The sequence below is a fragment of the Pseudonaja textilis genome, chromosome 7 (genome assembly GCF_049901715.1).
Source record: "Pseudonaja textilis isolate UNSWEBS1 chromosome 7, rPseTex1.2, whole genome shotgun sequence".
In the NCBI taxonomy this organism is placed as follows: domain Eukaryota; kingdom Metazoa; phylum Chordata; class Lepidosauria; order Squamata; family Elapidae; genus Pseudonaja; species Pseudonaja textilis.
In genome coordinates, this window is record NC_141996.1 from 39045701 (window position 1) to 39065757 (window position 20057).

Consider the following 20057-nt stretch of genomic DNA (forward strand, 5'->3'; position numbering starts at 1 on the left):
ATGAGTTGTCAAGTCTTTTCTTCAGCTGACACCTTCATCCCCTTGACTTCTGACTCGTCTTCCACTCTGCCTCTGATAATGCATCATAGTGCTGCAGAGTGCTTGCCTGTCTCCAATCATGCCACTAATGTGGTGTCTACAGGTACTGTTTCTCTTATTATAAAAATGCTACTTTTATCAGTGTGCCATTTTACTGGCTTCAGTTTAGCATCTTTGCTATGCTATAACAAATAATTTAAGAAATTCTTCAAGCAAAACCAGCGTTTAATTAGCTTATGGTATCTTTTAATTACCACGTTGCTTTCACATTGCTCTTTGAGGCTAATCTTGTAATCAATATTTGACCACAAATCAATGTCATTCTACTCAATATTTAATGATTTGAACTCATTTAAAATAATATAAACTTTTTGCTTTATTTCCATTTAAAACCTTCTGGCACAGAATGGAAAAAATAGAAACTTTACATTTTATGAAATGACAGGCAATGACTTAAATGAATGATAGGTATCTATCAGTGCTTTAATCCTGAGGTAATCCATTTTGATGCTAATTATGCAAAATTGGTTTATTTCAGGTGATATGAAATGACTTTGCACTTCCATCTGATTTTCATTATGCTTCTTTCACAAGTAGTTGGAATTAATTCAATCCATGAAATATAGAATGCTTTTAATATTATAAAAATTCATTGGTGAAGAAAGCAAACAATCATGCTGTTCATGTAAAAATATTGAATTTCTTTATGAAAGACTGTAATTTAATTGCAATGCAATGAAAAAAATCACTTTTATCCCTTTCTATTCTGCCTTATGATTTGTTTTAAAAAATAGTTTTTCCATTGCTGACCCTCTATCATTGTCCATGTAATTACAAGCATGATAAAAAATAAAACTTGATGAATACTTTAAAATAATAAAAGCTTATAATTATCTCTAGAACAACCTTTAAGTTATTAAACAATGAAAGTATGTACAAAATTTTGTAGCTTTGCATTCTATACATGTATTCAGAAAAATGATTTTAGTTAATATCTTCTACTGATTCTTCAAAAGGAATAACAGAGAATTGATAATGTTTTTAATATATTTTATAGAATATCTCAAATCAATTTAATCTGGCAACTGATAGTTGTACCTAAAGAAATATTTTGCTTCTAGTTGAATGGAACTACACATTTGGAAATTTTTAATTGAATCTGACAATTTGGAAAAATTGTTAATCAATATTTCATATGATGCTAAACTGAAGATCCTGCTATAGTGTTCATTAGTGAAATACTGATTCATATTGATTCATAAATTGATGTACATATAATTCTTGGAAAAGGAGTATAAATATTTTCTTGCTGGAAGATTTTAACTGAACTTGTATTTTATTTTATTAAATAATAGCTTTACTTCTGAATGCTTGCTTGTTTACTTAATAAATCCCAGTGTATTCAAAGAGTCAGAATTCCAAGTAAGCATATATAGACCATAGCTTTGTTTTCTTTAGTACTGTTTTAATCGTGTCATTAAAAATATATATATATAGATAATTTCCTTGCTTTGTACCACCATTGATAGCAAGATATTTTAGGCACTTTGAGTGGTGTTTTCAATGTACATCCATGGGAAAAAAAAGATTTTTAAAGATGTGTTTTCATTGTTATGCATACATAACTCAAAACATTGAATATCTAATACTCCATGCAAAGAAGTTCATGATCAGGGTGAAGAAATGAATGAATGGAAACTGTCTTAATTAACCATTTCATTAATGTAAATAAACGATTTAAGCTATTTAACACAAAAATAACAAGTAGATAAGTATCCTATAATGACTTCTGCAGGAACTGAAGTTTTCAGTAGTGGTGGTATCATTTTGATCAGAACTTTGATATGATCAAATGTTAAATCACAACCTTGCACTGAGCTTGGAAGCAAATCAATAGCCGTCTCTTTTAAAAAGGAACTCCGTATTTGATTTGTTTCATGACTTTGGCATTTTGCTGAATTAACATTTTAACACATTGACATAGTTTGACATATAATCTGTTACACAGTTGTATCCTGTAGAACAAAATAAGAATATGCACCAGAAAAACAATAACAACTTTAAAAGCTGTTTTGTATGCTCACTTTCCTTCCTCTCTCTCTCTCTCACTCTCTCTTTTTCTCCTCTTTTAAATGATCAGTCCAGGATAATTACTTATAGTATTCATTAGTATAAGGGTCCTCTTATGTAATATGCGGGTGGATAGTCATCTTTACCTCAATGACCAGTAGTATCATCTTAAACATTCTGATACTTTCTGTAATTTTAATCAATAAAGACTGGTTAGACAGCCTGAGCATAATGGTCTAGATTTAGTGCAGTTTCATTTCATGTCCAAATGGCCAAACTCTTTTTGGCCAAAATTGTGATTCAAGAACAAATGGAGGGTGACAGTGTGGAAAAGTTTAATCAATGCCATAAATCTGCTATGATAATCATGAACGAATTATTGGAACTCTAAGTCGTAGCCCAGTGATTCTTCCTGGACAAGAATGTGTTCTGACAAAAGACAAAGGTTTCTATATATAAACAACTGCACTTCTGAACAAGAGATGTATGAGAAACGCTGTACACCACTACCTTGGCTATTGTGCCAACTAACATTTTAAAGCACTGCAGTCAGTTTTTCCTGCAAATAAAAAAAACTCAACCCAATGAAATGTCACTGATAAATGCTTTCCTTATCTTATAACTCCCACCCCCCAAAATTATTTTAATGATGCCTGAAAGTCACTATTCCTAGGAAAAATAAACTTCTTTTCTTATGAAGAAAAAAGTAAATGCAATCTCCTGGAACATTGGGTTTGATTCCTATATTTCTAGCTTTTAATGGCATGGTAGTTGGAAGGCTTACAAAGCAGACAATCCTGAAAATATATTATGCTATACTTTTTAAACTTTATGTTCTACCTTGTAGTTATAGCAGAAACCTCATTTTGAATTCAAAAGAAATGAAAAAGCAAATAAAACATTATGTGGAGATTTTGATTTATTCAGCTTTTTCAGGAGTATAATTTATTTCTATTTTAATTATTTAAAATCTGCTTCATATATGTAACAATTAAGGTCAAGAGTATCCTACCACAGAATGGTTTGTTTTCAATTGATGGTTTGCAAGTTATCATATGCAGCCTTCTTTTAAATAATGCAATATATACAAATTCCTTAAATTTACTTTTTGAAGTTCCCAGAAAAGCATTAGCCTTAAACTGTTCATGTTTGTTTGAAAATTTGCATGGATGCCTTTAAGTAGGAATGTTGGTTTAAAATAAAATGTAATAATATCATTATTTTTTTGCATAAAAAGTATAAATAACACAATCAAGAAGACATTAGTCGAGTTAATTCTTAACACAACAGGTAATATTTTATGTATTTTGTTTTGCATTCTATTAAAGTTACAGCTCACAGTGTTGACCTGTCTTAGATGTGCAATATTATCACAATTCAATACATAATCTGAAATGATTCCTAGAATTTTTGTTGCTCAAAATAAGTAATGAAGATCTCAAAATAAGTAATAAGAAATGAAGGTAAAACTAGCAGGCAAAGGCCATGACTCTGACATAATCAAATAACATGTCATTCATTATACAATTGACATATGTTAATGAAAGAATAGACTTATACTCATCTTGACCATTCCTAATCTTTATCCATTCAAGATTTCATTTATAAAGAAAACAATGTATTTACACTGAAACATGTAATCCAGCCCTTCATTTTATATGATACAAATTGCTCAGAGAGTTCCATACAGGTATACTTATCCTATTTGCAAAAAAGATCTTCAAGACAAAGAGGGTATGGGCAATTATTCAGTTGATCTCTTTCTTCTTTCTATATGTGATATACATACTTTCAAAGATTTTATTTCATGTTGTCCTACATTTCAGAGTATGATTCTTTCAAAGTGTTTTACCGATAAAATAATGGAACAATTTAAATGTAATTTTAGAGGAGCATGTTACAGAATTTGAAGCAGACTTCAAAAGTTATTAACAGAAAACTAAGTACAGCTGTCACGATACTTATCTTTGTAATGCAGTAAAATACTTATTTTATGTTATATTTGAAAACTAAGGGGTTGTTTTAAAAAATGTTTAAGTATACTGAATAACAATAGTAATAATTGTAATACTTTATTAAAATTATTCGCTGGTTATTCAACCATTTTGAAATAATCATAGTACTGTTTAGGTAACTTTTTTTATAAAAGTCATGTGGAAATGAATTTAGTAAATTGATACCTAAATATATGACATGAATGGAAATATACATAATTTAACATGTACTAAATGTTTAACCAACTGCACAGCTTATTCCATGTTTCAGCCTATAACTTACCGGCCAGAGAAAATGGAATGAAAACTAGGTCTGTAGTCATTAAATTGGATTACTAAATTGCTGCATTGTATTCTTAAGATATTCAGTGAGTTCAGCTCCTGACAAATGCAAAAGATAATTTTCATATATTTTGATAGAGCTTATATTTTATGAATTCATGTGCATGTTCTTACTGGTCTCATCTATTTGTTTTTGAACCCAACGCTTAAATATGCCCATATATGCTTTTCCATGGCTATTGTGGGAACTATTCCTCCAGGTCTGCATTATTCTGTTCCTTCTTGTCATTATGGAAACCAACAGACTGCGTATGGGATGATGGCAGGTAAGAAATACTTTCTCAAACAAAATCTATTGCATTTTGAGTCTGTGGGAATAATAAAGACAATTCAAGTAATTGGTTAATTGAAACTATAGCTTACCTGTGGCAATTACAAAAACCTAATGCCAAAATGAGTGCCAATCTAAAAGCCTAAAAAACTCATAATCATGGCTACTTGGAATTATGTTTTGGTCTGCTAGCTAATATTGTCATTGTGTTATCACAAAGTATTAGCATGTATAGAAAGCATGGCTGTTATGCATAATAAATGTAAGACCAATCAATCATTTGGATTTTTTCTGTTTAAGGATTTGTAAATGCTTACATAAGGAGGTCTGATCCATGAGAAATATCTTGATAAAGGCCTTTCTTTGGTCTTGTGTCATTATTATAGAATTAAATTTCCCTTTAAGCTGAAACTGAATCCAAATAACTTCTTAATTTATTTATGTACCTTTCTTGACAATGTGTCAGAAATGCCTTCATTTCAGGAGTGGTTTTCTTTTTTCTTCAAATTCACATTCTAGATTATAGATTGGCTTTTCTTCGAAGGACTCTCATCCACATACTAACTAGGCTTGGTTTGTTTTTGAATTGTAGCACAGTTACTGCTACTTCCTTTGACTTGTGCCAAGGAATATTACACACTGCTTTAATTCATTTATTTCATTTATTTATCTTTAAGAAAAAATATCAACAAAAGAAAAGGGAACTATGGAAAAGAGTGAGAGACAGTTTCACTCCAATTTCACTAGACTGTTTATGTTGCAATTAGAACACTATGTAGACCAGTGTTTTTCAACCTTGGCAACTTTAAGACCCAACCACCATTCAATTCCACATGCCTTAAATTGGCCAGAGTTGAAAAATATTGATGTAAATCTTTTGTAGAACAGTTCATAGTAGTTCTCATCATTCACCTACATTACTTATCATGGCAATTCTCCATGCTAAATAATTAAACTTTCTAAAAAGAATCTTGGTATCCATTAAAAACGAAAAGAAAAAAAACTTCCAGATAAATATTCAGTGGAAAACTGCAAGAGGTTCTAAATAAAAAACAAAACAAAAACAAAACACATAGTATTACTTATAGGTGACTGGAATGTCTATGCAGATTCTCTCCAGATGGTTGTCCCAAAGGCAACTGGATTTTGTTTTTCTTTGAAGGCATTTTGCTTTTTGTCCAAGAAGCTTCTTCAGTTCTGGCTGAATGGTGAAGAATGGAAGAATTTATATTCCTTGCAGTCAACTTGGTCATCAGAGTGATAACAGCCAGATGACTTTTTCCACCATTCGGCCAGAACTGAAGAAGCTTCCTGGATAAGAAGCAAAATGCTTTCAAGGAAAAACAAAGAAAGCCCAGTTGCCTTTTGAAAAAGCACTTTTGGGACAATCATGACTTAGATTCTGAGAATCTCCATAGTCATTCCAATCACCCATATATAATACTATGTGTTTTTCTTGTTTTATTTAGAACTTTTTGCAAACAAAGAAAGTCCAGTTGCCTTTTGACAAAGCACCTTTGGGACAGATGATTGGAATATAAAATCTGTAGAAAGATATGACCTGGAAATTACAGGTAGATTTGGGTGAGAATATTTTCAATACCTATATCAAGCAGCATGCATATAAATCTTGTCTTTGGATATATCAAGTCTGTTGAGATACTTCTTGATTCAGACTATAAAAAAGATCATGATTTATTGGTATCAGTTATATATGATACATTTATAATATTTAAACAAAGAAAAGGTTCTTCCTCACTACAGCACAAAAGTAGTGTTATCAAGTGGACTAAGTGCCATAAAATATGCTGGCTCAAAGATTTCTAAGAACCACAGGGGAAATGACAGGTGGAATGGAAAACTCCTTTGTTGACAATTACTGCGAGCAGAAGACCAGTTGGTCTTTTGCTATCAGTTATCCATTTTCTGGTGCTTTTCTCCTCTGTCATTTTTCCTGCTATCTATATCAAGAGAAGTGCGGAAAAGAGGAGAAACCCAGTTCACCTGGAGGAGATGAAAGAAACTACAAGATGGTTCTTGGAAATTGCTGCAGATAGGTCAGGATAGCAAGCATTTGTCCATACAAGCATCTAATTCCCTAACTTTCATTAGCTTCCCCTTTTCTTAAAACTTATCTACAAAACAAACAACACTGGATGAATATAATACAATGCATTTTTTTAAAAAAGAAAATTTTGTGGGAATGGTTCTTATTTATTAATGCTATTATTGGCTAAAACTAAGGTGGACTTCTTTATCTCTCAATTGATATTCTTGCAGTGTCCTCTCCCTCCCGTCCATCTCTAATAGGTATCAAGCCTACTGCTCCAGATGTGCTGGCAGCAAGCCTCTCTCAAAGCCGTATCTTGCAGACCTGCAGCATGTCCCATCCCAATGTTGTGAATGGAGTTGGGACTTTACAAGGCAAGTCTCCCGTTCCTCCCCAGTGAAGTTCCTCTTAACCATCTCTTATTTAAAATAAGTATTTTCTTTTTGTGCTCTTGATAGGCTGTCATTGTCTCTTTTGCAGTCGCAGCCACTGCTGTCTTATGTTTAATCTCTGTGCTCTGTAGAGGCAGATTCTATCTACCTTGTATGTGTGCATCTGGTTTTCCTACAAAATGACACCTTACATTTATCACCATTGAACAGAATCTTGCTAGATACATACAACATATCAAGATTTTTTGAAACACGACCCTGCAGTGTGATAATATCTCTCATTTATCTATTATTTACAAATTTTCTCAGTGTATTTCTAGATCCTTAAGTCATTTATAAAAATAGTGAAGAACACTGTACCAAGGACAGTACTTTCAAATACTCTCATGCATTCCTGCTTCCATGTAGTCATAGATCCATTAAGGACCATACATCAGGCATACTTGTTCAATCTACTATGAATCTGTGTGGCTGGTGGATTATCTATTCCATACCATTCCCTTAGTCTAGTAATATGTTGGCTAAAAACAGTAAGATTTGTCTGTCATGATACATATTTTAATATAACCACACTGGCTTCTAGAAATCACTGTGATTCTTCCTAAGTACTTGCAAACTTGTTGCTTGCCAATTCTTTCTAATTTTGCCAGGTATTGATTTCTTATTGGCCTATAGTTTTCTGTGTGGTTTGTAGCTTTCTTCTTTATACTTAGCCGTGTCCATCAACCTTGCTGCTTCTTGCTCCCTTCTTGTATTTACTTTTACTTTTTCCAGCATTATAAACTTTTTAGTAAAGGTAGATCCTTTTCATAAAGAGCTGAAAATATGATATTTTCAATGTGATCATTTGTGCCTCAAATAAGAACATTTGATGATTTGTTCTATGATTCAGTTATTGTTGTTGTTAGCCACCTGCGGTATTTTTAAGGGAGTTCTCCAATACTAATATTCAAAAGAGTCAATATACTTTTCATCCAGCTTCTTCAAAAGCATTTCACCTTCACTTTCCTACAATATCACAGAGAAAATAGTTGCCTGAATGATAGAGATATTTCTATCATTCTATGATAGAGATATTTCTATCGATAAACACATCATGAAGAGTGGATGGGGGAATCCAGAGTGGGATAGAGGCTTGTTTGATTGCTTGTTGTTGCAAAGGGTGGGGTGTGGGTTCATTGGTTTTACTCATTTTATATTTGTTTTTTTTTAATAAGCTGTATAAAGTTATTGAAAGTGAGTTGGCAGCTATATACTCTAAATAAATGAATGGATCTAAATATCTTTCAAAAACTTTATTGCTACCTTATCAAGTGCCTTATCTACAGCATATTTTTTGACTGACTTGGCTTGTATTTTTAATGGTCGATCTTTTTGAATAGTGTACCTAGGCAGAAATAATCCAGTATTTCATAATCTTCATTTTCAATTCTAAGGCTAATTGCCACATTTATTGGCATTAATTTTATATTTGTTAGATTTTATATTTAATATATGTTCTGTATTGCCAAAATGTACAGTTGCAATTAAATGTTTTCATTGTAAATATGTTTTATATTTATACTTTTTGTATTTAATCTTAGTCCCATTGTTTCACTATGTTCTTTGATTTTCATTAGTAAAACTTTCATATCATTTGCATTATCAGAATATTACTGTAGATACAGTGCAGGTTACTTATGTTTCTTTCTCAAATTTTAAAACCATGCTGATCCTTACACTGATCTTGGCTTTCATGGTTTTATCTGTTGGGCAGTGCTGGGCTTCAGTGTTTAGTGGACAGTTCATGTCTACAGATCTGACTTCTCAAAAAAATCAATGAGAAGTTAGGATATTTCGATATAAAGACAGGACTCTAATCAGTCCCTGATCAGTTGCTTGTGATGTGCATAGCAGAACCACCCTGTGTCTGAAAATGTCAGCTACAATTGTTGGCAAAACATCAAGAAATCTTTTGTCTAGACCATGGTCACTAAACATTGAAGCTCAGCACTGGTCAACATGTTCATCTTCTTTTAGTCCAGCTCCCTTAATATATACTCAGCTTATAAATTGAATAAATACGGAGAGAGTACACAGCCTTGTCTAACTTTTCCAACTTAGAGCTAGTGCATTTCACCTCATTCTGTTTGGAATGAGATTTTTTTTTAAAGACTTGTCTTGTTTCCATGATGACAATGAAATATTTTGAGATTCCCATTCTCCTAAATACATTCCATAACTTAACTTGGTTGACCCAATCAAGGATTTTTCTACATCAGTGAAGCTGATATTGATTTGATATTTTCTGGATTTCGCATTAAAGCAATGTGAATCAGCAATGATGTCTCTTCTAAAACCAGCTTGATCATCTTGTGTTTGCCTTTTATGAAAGATTATAATCTGAATCAGATGATCCTAAACTTTATTGTCCAAGTTTGTAAAATTAAGCTATTGAATAATTTGAACTATTTTTAAAAATTTTCTGTTGGCTATCATGTCGTTCTCCAGATTTGCTATAATACCTTGGTTGGAACTTTAATTCTTCTTCTGCTGCTTAGCATATTTTTGTGACTAATCCATTAACTCCTGAAATCATCCAACTTCCACCTAGATTGCTGATCTATCTTAATGTTCTACTACTAAAGGTCTTTGTACTTATGGAATATCTACTAAGGTTTCTTTGATGTCAACATCTGTATAGTATTTTACTATACTCTTTCCATCATAAATAAAGATGGACTATTTTTAAAAAAAATCAGTTACTGTTGTCCAATGTTGGCTCCCAATCTAAGGTTAGCTTTCTGAGTTCAGAGATCTTTTGAATGACATTTTTTTTCTGTTTCCATCTTCAGTGTCTTTACAGATATCATTGTAACACTGCTGTTAATATTCAGGCACATGTTCTCTAAAAACAATTGACTGAATTCAAATCACTTACAATGTAAGCTGTTGTTACCTATTCTTTACCAATGATTGATACACACTTAACAATACTAATACAATATTTTATCTCCTTAAAATTGGTTTTTAATCAGAATGCTGTATGTGTTTTGTTTCTGAATAGGTGGTCTCACTCCTTGCCTGTATAAATTCCCTGAGCATGCTCTAAGTGCCAGTTCATGTGCTCTAGGTCACAGCTTTACTTCCATGCATCCATCTCTACTTGGAGCTGATCCTACCACTGATTTTAAGCAGGAATTTCGGAAGAAGGCCAAGTCACTTGATGAACCGATAGATATGGATTCTCCAGAAATTAGAGAGTTGGAGAAATTTGCCAATGAGTTCAAGTTGAGAAGAATTAAGCTGGGTATGTGATTCATGCAACTAGACAACATATATTTTTATTCTAAAGTATCATATTCAGTGTTTGGAAATAAATGTACCTACAGTACCACTCTTCTTTGACCTTGGAATTTTAGTTTGATTCTTTAGACCTATTTTCTTTTGGCAGGTTATACCCAAACAAATGTTGGAGAAGCTCTAGCTGCAGTGCATGGCTCTGAATTCAGTCAAACTACTATTTGCCGGTTTGAAAACTTGCAACTGAGTTTCAAGAATGCCTGCAAACTAAAATCCATATTAACTAAGTGGTTGGAGGAAGCAGAACAAGTAGGAGGTATCAGAGATTTTTTTTGTCAAAATTATTTGTGTTTTGTACAAGTTAAGTCCTTGAAGAATTTGAACCTGAAAAGTTTTGAACACACATGGATACACAAGTAGCACTCATCAGCAACTTGCTAAACCAAATGTACAATAGGTTTAGGATAGTGCTGTAGTTGTGGAGTGCAGCCATTGAATTTAAGGAAGAAATGTAGCTATTTTAAGGACTTGTTGACAGGGGCAAAAATATGGTATTCTCTGTGCTCCAAATAACTTCTTTCCTTTCGAAACTGAAATGTTTAAAACTGTACGTGGAACAATGAAAATACAACAGCATGGTTATTTTCAGACAATGATTCTCTTATTTTTTAAAGGAAGAACTTGATTATTCTCACAATCCATTTCCAAGTTTAATGTCATGTACCTTAGAAAGCTAAGCTAGTGTATATTTGCATTATAACAAATGTTGTGTTTGTGTATGTACATATATTTACATAAAGCCCTCTATATACATAGAGCCCTTTCTCACTGATGTATAGTGTGTCTTGTAAATAGGGATGAGATACATTAATGCTATGGAAACAGTGATTCCTTTTTACTATACATGTTCACTAAATTTATGGAAAAAATGCATATAAATAAAATCAAATATTTCCAAAGCCTCCCTGACAGAAATAGTAAAGTACAATCTATAGCTTAAACCAATAATGCTAAATATGTTCCTAAACTCTATCACTTTAGGCAATTATAAAGCTACTTTAATAAGTAATACTGTTTACACAATTTTAACTTGAGAATACAAGCAGACAACACTTTTTATTTGCCTAATAACATACGTGAAGGTAAATTATGAAGCATTTCCTCAGAAAACTATGAATATGTAGATTTACACAAATGTTGTTGGCCAAATACACAATCAGATGCATATATATTGGACAATAATAGATTTTTGGGCCATTGGCCTCTGTACACCACCACATTGAATTTGAAATAAAATAACATGAATGAAGTGAAGACTTTCAGCTTTAACTCTAGGAGTTTAACAAAAGTGTGGCATTACACATTGAGGAATTACAGCTACTTTACATGCGCCCCAATTTTGGGTGGTTCATAAATAATGGGACAAATGGCTGACAAGCAGTTACAGGGTGCATTCTTCTTGATTAGTCTCTAACAAACAAGCAGCTAAAGATTCATTCACAGCTTGACTGTTTCATATCAAATTCAATGTGCTAGTGTACAGAGACCAAATGCCAAAAAACTTATCATTATCCCAATATATGTAAACGGACATCATATGCTCCTGGTTTATTCAAATGCGTTCTCTTAGTCATAATGTACAAAATGATTCTGAACAATTTAACTTTTATTATACAAGACCATAGCAGACTGCCAGTTAATATGCATGTTTGTCATAAGTGAATAGTTTAGTTTGAATTTTAACAAACTTTACTGCATCTATCTCTCACTCTCACAAACAAGGATATATTTTATATACATATAGAAACAAATATTAAACACACTACAGGTGACAAAAGATGGTTTGCAACATTGTGATCAATTACTGAAAATTAATTATTTTTAATTATTTTTTTTCACTGTATAGCTCTATACAATGAAAAAGTTGGCATGAATGAACGGAAAAGAAAACGCAGAACCACCATTAGGTAATAAGAAATGCACTTTCTTCACATGTACAGTCCTCATGAGTTATAGGGATTGTCTTGATGATTAGGCTTCTCTATTATATTTTCTCCTAATGATCTACAACTTGTATGCAACTGTTTGGACATGCCTGATTAAACTATAGGTTTCAATGAATATCTAAATGAACACAAATTCTATGAACTGTGAAAATAAATATTACAAGTTTCTGCAAATTATGAACAAAAACTATGAACAATTGAAGTTGAAAAGAAGTCGGATTTTACAGCAATACAAAACAAAATATACTTCCAATTGAACTATGGATTACTCAGTAGGCACACAGGAGGCAGGCAGGCAGGGAATGTGGAACTAAATCTGAATATTATTAAAAGTCTGTTGGGAGATCTCATATATGCAATACATGTGAAGGTACCTAAGAATATTAGTGACCTAGAAAACATCTGTTGTGCAAGGTGGGACAAATTTTAAAAAACAAATGGAAAGATGGTTACAGAAAATATTTGAAAAATATTAACTTGGCCATAATTACAAAAATACAAATTGAAATACAAAATACTGATTGGAGGGCGCCTTACTTCTCTATCATATTTTTCTTATTTTGAATTTATAAGCTATTACTATTAAATATTTGTTTATATTCTTAGAAAAGTATCTTGCTTAGTTTTATACCTGAGATTATATCAAGTTCTGTTCAATGAAGAATCCATTGTAAAACATATTTTAATCTAAACAACTGAATCTTTTCAACAATGAAAACAAGCCACAAGTGTTGTTTCTACTGTATCCATATTAATTGTTGCAATGTTGTGTATTATTTATAATTTTATGAGACTGTAAACTGCTCAAAATGGGTGCAGTTTATATGATCACCTCAAACTTCAAAATCAGTATCACTAATATTTAACAGAATACTGCATTTATAGCAAAACTGAAGTACTGTGCTGCCCTCTTGTGATCAGAATTGTTGGCTACAGTTATATTGCATTTTTGAAATTGTTAAAACTAATTTTGTTATTACTGTATAGAATCTTTTATAGCATTTATAAGCCAAATCAAAGCATTTAATTAAAGTAATTAAAGCAGAAAAGGGTCTTTGTGAGCCAAATTGACACAAAAGGAAGCAAAAGAATTTGTTCATGGGATTAAAAGACAAGAGATGTTGTCTTAATTTTCATTTGTCCTTAGTATTCCCTAGATAGATGGAACTGTTTATATTCATTATTTCCAGGAAGGTACATCAATAACGTCAAATATGTCAATAATGACATCAAAGCAATAGTATAGGGAACAACAGCAAAGAACAATGATCTAAATATACATCATTTAGAAGTACTGAGATAACATGAGCCTTGGCTCCTCTCTTCCTGTAATTTTTCTTTCTTACACTGTGTGGGGAACATAAGGCCAATGAAGAGGATTCTTCTCACTGTTGTCCTTGAGGCCTACTAAATAAGCACTGACAATAAGGTCAACCAGCAGCCAAGAGCAGGGCACCAGCAGGCCTCTATAGCTCTCAGCTAGGCCCAATAATGCTTACATTTCCCATTAGCCAGATCTTTTTTAAATTTTGCCAATAGCAATATAAGTACATTAGCTAAATCATCTACAGATGAAACTCAAAAAATTAGAATATTAGAAATTAGAATAAAGTTCATTTATTTCAGTAATGCAATGAACCTAATATGTGAGATAGAGTCATTACATGCAAAGCAAGATAGTTCAAGACGTGATTATGGCTTACAATTCATGAAAACCCCAAATCCACAATCTCAGAAAATTAGAATATTGTGAAAAGGGTCAATATTCTAGGCTCAAAGTGTCCTACTCTAATCAGCTAATTAAGCTATAACATCTGCAAAGGGTTCCTGGGCCTTTAAATGGTCTCTGTCTGGTTCAGTAGGAATCAAAATCATGGGAAAGACCGCTGACCTGACAGTTGTGCAGAAAACCATCATTGACACCCTCCATAAGGAGGGAAAGCCTCAAAAGGTAATTGCAAAAGAAGTTGGATGTTCCCAAAGTGCTGTATCAAAGCACATTAATAGAAAGTTATGTGGAAGGGAAAAGTGTGGAAGAAAAAGGTGCACAAGCAGCAGGGATGACCACAGCCTGGAGAGGATTGCCAGGAAAAGGCCATTCAAAAATGTTGGGGACTTTCACAAGCATCTTGCCTAGGCTAAAGAAAAACGGACCTGGTCTGTTGCTCAGTGGTCCAAAGTCCTCTTTTCTGATGAGAGCAACTTTTGCATCTCATTTGGAAACTAAGGACCCAGAGTCTGGAGGAAGAATGGAGAGGCACACACTGCAAGATGCTTGAAGTCCAGTCTGAAGTTTCCACAGTCTATGTTGATTTGAGGAGCCATGTCATCTGCTGGTGTTAGTCCACTGTGCTTCATTAAGTTCAGGGTCAATGCAGCCATCTACCAGGAGTTTGGAGCACTTCATGCTTCCTTCCACAGATGATCTTTATGGGGATGCTGACTTCATTTTCCAGCAGGACTTGGCACCTGCCCACACTGCCAAAAGCACCAAAACCTGTTTCAGTGACCGTGGGATTACTGTGCTTGATTGGCTTGTCTGACCTGAATCCCATAGAGAATCTATGGGGCATTGCCAAGTGAAAGCTGAGAGACATGAGACCGAACAATGGAGAAGAGCTGAATGCTGCTATTGAAGCATCCTGGTATTCCATAACACCTCAGCAGTGCCACAGGCTGATAACTTCCATGCCACTCCACATTGAGGCAGTAATTGCTGCAAAAGGGACCCAAACTAAGTACTGAGTACATATGCATGCTTACACTTTTCAGAGGTCTGATATTGTTCTATGTACAATCCTTGTTTTATTGATTGCATGTAATATTCTAATTTTCTGAGATTGTGGATTTGGGGTTTTCATGAGCTGTAAGCCATAATCATCACAATTATGACGAATCACAGCTTGAACTATCTTGCTTTGTATGTAATGAGTTTCTCATATTAGTTTCACCTTTTAAGCTGCATTACTGAAATAAATGAACTTTTGCATGATACTCTAATTTTTCGAATTTCATCTGTATATATCTATATATATCTCGCTCTCTCCATCTCTCTATCTAGAATTTTTATTCTTTTGAGCTACTTTCTGCAACTCTACTGAATGTAAATTTTAAATCTAATGCCACTCTAATGCATATCAGGTACGGGAACCAATGGCAACATAGGATTTCAGAGAAACTTCTTGGATGAGAAGCGAAATGTCTCCAAAGAAAAACCAAAAAGTTCAGTTGCTTCTTGAAAAACTACTTTTGGGACATAGGATATTAGAGTTCCACCAATTGTTTTGCTAGTCTCTTTTTATGCTACTTTATGCGCTTATTGGGGTGAACATGGAACTGTCCTTTCCCAGAAGCCTGTATTGTACCTCAGCATATAAAATGTACATATGATTTCACATTGTTTGCAACACTGAGATACTGATTACATTTAAGCTGCGTACTGAAAACAGCTGTTAGGAATATGACTGCAATGTGGTATTTTTCTTTTCAGTATTGCCGCAAAAGAAGCCTTGGAAAGCCATTTTGCAGAACAAAGCAAGCCTTCATCTCAGGAGATCATGAGGATGGCAGAAGGGCTTAATTTGGAAAAGGAAGTGGTGAGAGTTTGGTTCTGCAATCGAAGACAAAGAGAAAAGAGAGTAAAGACAAGTTTACACCAGAACACCTTTAATTCCATTATTAAGGACCATCAAGAGTGCTAGAATTCTTTCCACAGACAAATTGATTTCTTAGCTTTAACTGTTTGAAAAACGTCTTACTTCACCACACAGACAAAAAAAAAAGTAGCATGTCATCTTTACAATTATTATTATAATATTAATGTATTTAATAATGGAAGTTTAGGTATTTCTGTAAATACCTTAACTTAAAAGAAAGCATTAAAACTGTATACTTCAAAAAGGATTGAGGGAATCTTCACACCTCCCTATTCATTAAGATATTCCTTTTTCTTCAGAATTTTACATCAGCTGGAAAAAGAAGTCTAGCTATTTAAAAGTCAACTTTAAATTATGCTTGTTCAACTTCTAGGCCATTCTTCAAAATCATTTGTGAAGGGTCTATTGCTCTGGAAGACCCATCATATTAGTGCAGAAGGAGAAGATATTTGGAAAGCTCAAAAACATGCATTTTTTTCCTGTTATGAAGACTGCTTGGTCACTTTATTGCCTGCATTTTTAGTTTTTGCAAGGAATAATTCTTGATGCTGGAAAGGAAAACATCTAATATATGTAACATATCAATTAAATATACCAATAAATTAAATGTATTAATAATACATTCTTTATATTTAATTAAATCATTTTTAAAAATTGTATATTGATGTTTAAATAGGAGCATTATGCCAAGTCCCATTTGGAATTTGGAGATCCAGTTTTTAATAGTTAACTTGGTACTATGTATCTCATTCACAAAATGGCTATCACAAAACATCACCCCTGATCCCCAACCCCAAATCAGGTAACCAAAAAAAAGGTGATTATGGTATTTATATACTGTAGTTATTTAACCCAATACTTATTGGCATCATTTATACTTAATTAGTATAGAACATTACAATAAAAGCATTTCTCTCTCCTACAAGGAAAATGGCAGAAATTCCTAAAGCAGGAAGAGATGAGAAAACAAACAAACTCAAATTGAAAAGTTGCCAAGTTAAATTCTGTCTCACATTGGGCGAATTTTTCCTGTTTACTACTTCTTTTAGATGTTTCCTTTAATCAGTAATTATACAATAATTAATTTTTAAACATAATTTTCAATATTTCAGCTGAGGTAGTAGATATAGAGTAGTAGATATATATATTTTTACCAGATGAATTATTTCTCCTCGTAAGTTTATTCTAATAAAATTATTACAGATGTTTTGTAAGCAAAAAAAAGAAAACAAAGATTTATATACTGTACTAAATATTCTTGTAGCTATAAAATCAACTTTCATAATACTTAAGTGATTTGACAGGATGCATAATTAAATAATTGCTTCATTTTAAAATTGAATGCTACATTGTCATTGCTGTTGACATTCATTTTCATGTAATTATTGGTCAAATAATATAGCCTCAACAATTTTGTTATGTCATTCATTGACTCATCCTTTGCACAGTGTGAAGTCTGCACTGCAGTTTGAAAAAATACAAAATACTCTTACAACCTGCTCTTCTATTGCTACATAGTTCAAGTAAATTATTTGTACTTTAATACGTTATTTAACCATATTAGATGCAAATTCAAATAAATTCATTAACTTCAGTTAAGCCAGTGTATAACATTCAAGTGTAAAAATGGATATAGAGCATTTTATATTGGACAATAAAGGATATTTGGAAAAGTAACATTTGTTTAATAAAAAATGCTGCATGGTATTTATGTACAAATGCTATTGCAGGAAAAAGGTTATCTTTTTCAGGTGTTACCTACTCCATACCAATCATGGAGTTCACATAGTTTCAGTGCTAACATAAGTTAATGGCTTAAATTATTTTTCCCACAATTCAAAACTTAATTAAAAGAAACCAAGCATTATATACACAAAGGCACAAACTCTTCAAGTCAGCTATATTACAGTACGATGGAAATTATTCAATATTTTCCTTTCCAACATTTTTTGCTAACAGAAAATTATTTTAGACCACAGTCCTGTCTCCAGAAGTTCCACTAATTGACTATCAATACTATTCCAGAACCTATAATGGAAACATATGTATCATTTCAACATTAAATTGAACTAGAATAAATCGTTAAAAAGTATTTAACAAAAGATTACCTAAATGTTTATTGAAAATTTTATAATCATTCTGCTGAAGATGACAACTGTCTTTTCCAACTCAGAGAAAACAAGGTTGCATTTTAACTCATGTTATTTCTTAAGAACAGTTTACAATTAAAACACAGCTGAAATGCTTTCAGAAAGGCTGCTTGTAATAATTTACAAAATGTAGAAATCTAAAGATGAATGGAAGAGTTATCAAGCTAAATACATTTTGTCCAAAATTAAACTGAAGAAATCAAAATTTAAACCATATATAATAAATGGCCTGTAAACAAAATATCCCAATTTAATTAAACATATACAAATTCTTCATCACATAAATTTGTTCTGTTTTCTGTCTCTCACATTTAGTTCTTCCAGCTGTCTTTAGAAATTACCATTACCAATAATGGCTTAGGCAAGATTTGCGATGAAATCTGGTTTTTTATTGAAACCTGTATTGGAGGTTTGTGCATATGCCAATGTTGGAGCAGCTGTAGAAATCAGGCTTCATATTAGCATAAAGCTAATCTACTCCTAAAGCTTTAAGCTGCCGCTCAATCTCTTCATCTGAGATTGTAGCATTTTTTGATGTAGATGCAGACGGCATGCCTATCGCAGCTGAAGGAGCCTTTGCCATCTAATAAAAGAAAAATAATACAAAAAGTTTAATTTATGTAACCATGATAACAGTCATCAACTGCAAGCATACATCCAAAAAGACTATTACAAAGTAAATTAAAGTGGGGAGGAAAATGACATTTCTTCCTACCTTTCCAGATATTTCAATTCCAATTTCATCAAGAACTTGGTTAACAATATCCTGGCTTTCTTGTTCTTCATCAGAATCATTGAAGATATCATCTAGGGTATCGTTGACTTGAAAGAGAAATCAAAGCCAAGACTGAGCATAGTAGCTCGACAATTTCAGCATAACTTTTCACTATTATGTCACATAATTTTTAAAACTAATGTCAGGAACATACTTTCAGTTATTTCATCTCCTGAATGAGCAGTGAAAAATTTCATTTCAACATGCTGCATAAATCTTTCCCAGAAAGTTGTCATTCTTTTCCAAGCCATTGATGTTTAGTAACTTCAATCAAAACTAGTTTAAAATCTATGACATTAATTATATCACAAGCCTAAAGGAGAACTAAGAAAAAGATTTAGCATAATATGAAAAGAACAGCTTACTCATTTCTTCGGTCATTTCCATTTTCATATTTTCTTTCTGGAAATTCTGCATAGTTTGCAATGTCTTCTGTGGATCCATCTTTTTATTGACAGCCAGCATTGTCTATCAGAACAGAGAGAAGGTCATTTCATATTCAAACATATTGTAGTCTAATATTTTATAAGAATCACACCACCATAGCAATTTTATATATTTAAAATAAGAAAATTCTTATCTTGTTTGTAATCCAAGTTTTATCATCATAAAGAGTTGTTAGAACCAAGCTATCTGCAACCCATATTTTAATATTATATCTAATTTTGATTTGGCTTGGTCCAATAATAAATTAGAACTACAGATTCACAAATTTGGAATAGGCTAAGAGCCACAAAGTCCAATATTTATTCAGTAGACACATTCAGATTAAAATACGCCTGACAAATGTCCATTTAAGCCTCTTATTCAGCAAAGGAGAACTTGCTTTCTCCTTAAAGTACTGACTTTACTGCTCTTATTGGCAGGAAGTTTTCCGAGCATCCATCTGGAATCTGTTGCCCTGAATTGAGGGCTATCATTCCATATCCTTCTACTAGGATGTTTGAGAACAGGTCATGACCTTTTTCCTTGTGACATCACTTCAGGCATATGAGAATGTTAGCATATTCTCCTAGACTTATCATGTTTC

General features: G+C 32.7%; 2 protein-coding genes across 2 annotated transcripts in view; one reads left to right on the forward strand and one right to left on the reverse strand.

Moving 5' to 3' along the window:
• Positions 1 to 16354, forward strand: POU1F1 (POU class 1 homeobox 1). Its single transcript, XM_087937491.1, has 7 exons — positions 1 to 142; positions 4646 to 4711; positions 7027 to 7140; positions 10205 to 10447; positions 10592 to 10756; positions 12347 to 12407; positions 15937 to 16354. Exons 1-7 carry the CDS (start codon positions 1 to 3, stop codon positions 16145 to 16147), a joined length of 1002 nt encoding a protein of 333 aa, XP_087793617.1. The 3' UTR covers positions 16148 to 16354.
• CHMP2B (charged multivesicular body protein 2B) overlaps positions 16096 to 20057 on the reverse strand; it is a 21478-nt gene continuing 17516 nt past the window's right edge. Inside the window, exons 4-6 of the mRNA XM_026700680.2 lie at positions 19393 to 19495; positions 18968 to 19074; positions 16096 to 18835 (exon numbers count right to left, since the gene is read on the reverse strand). Coding sequence (XP_026556465.1) covers positions 18722 to 18835; positions 18968 to 19074; positions 19393 to 19495 — 324 coding nt within the window. The 3' untranslated portion in view covers positions 16096 to 18721. The remainder of the gene's footprint in view (positions 18836 to 18967; positions 19075 to 19392; positions 19496 to 20057) is intronic.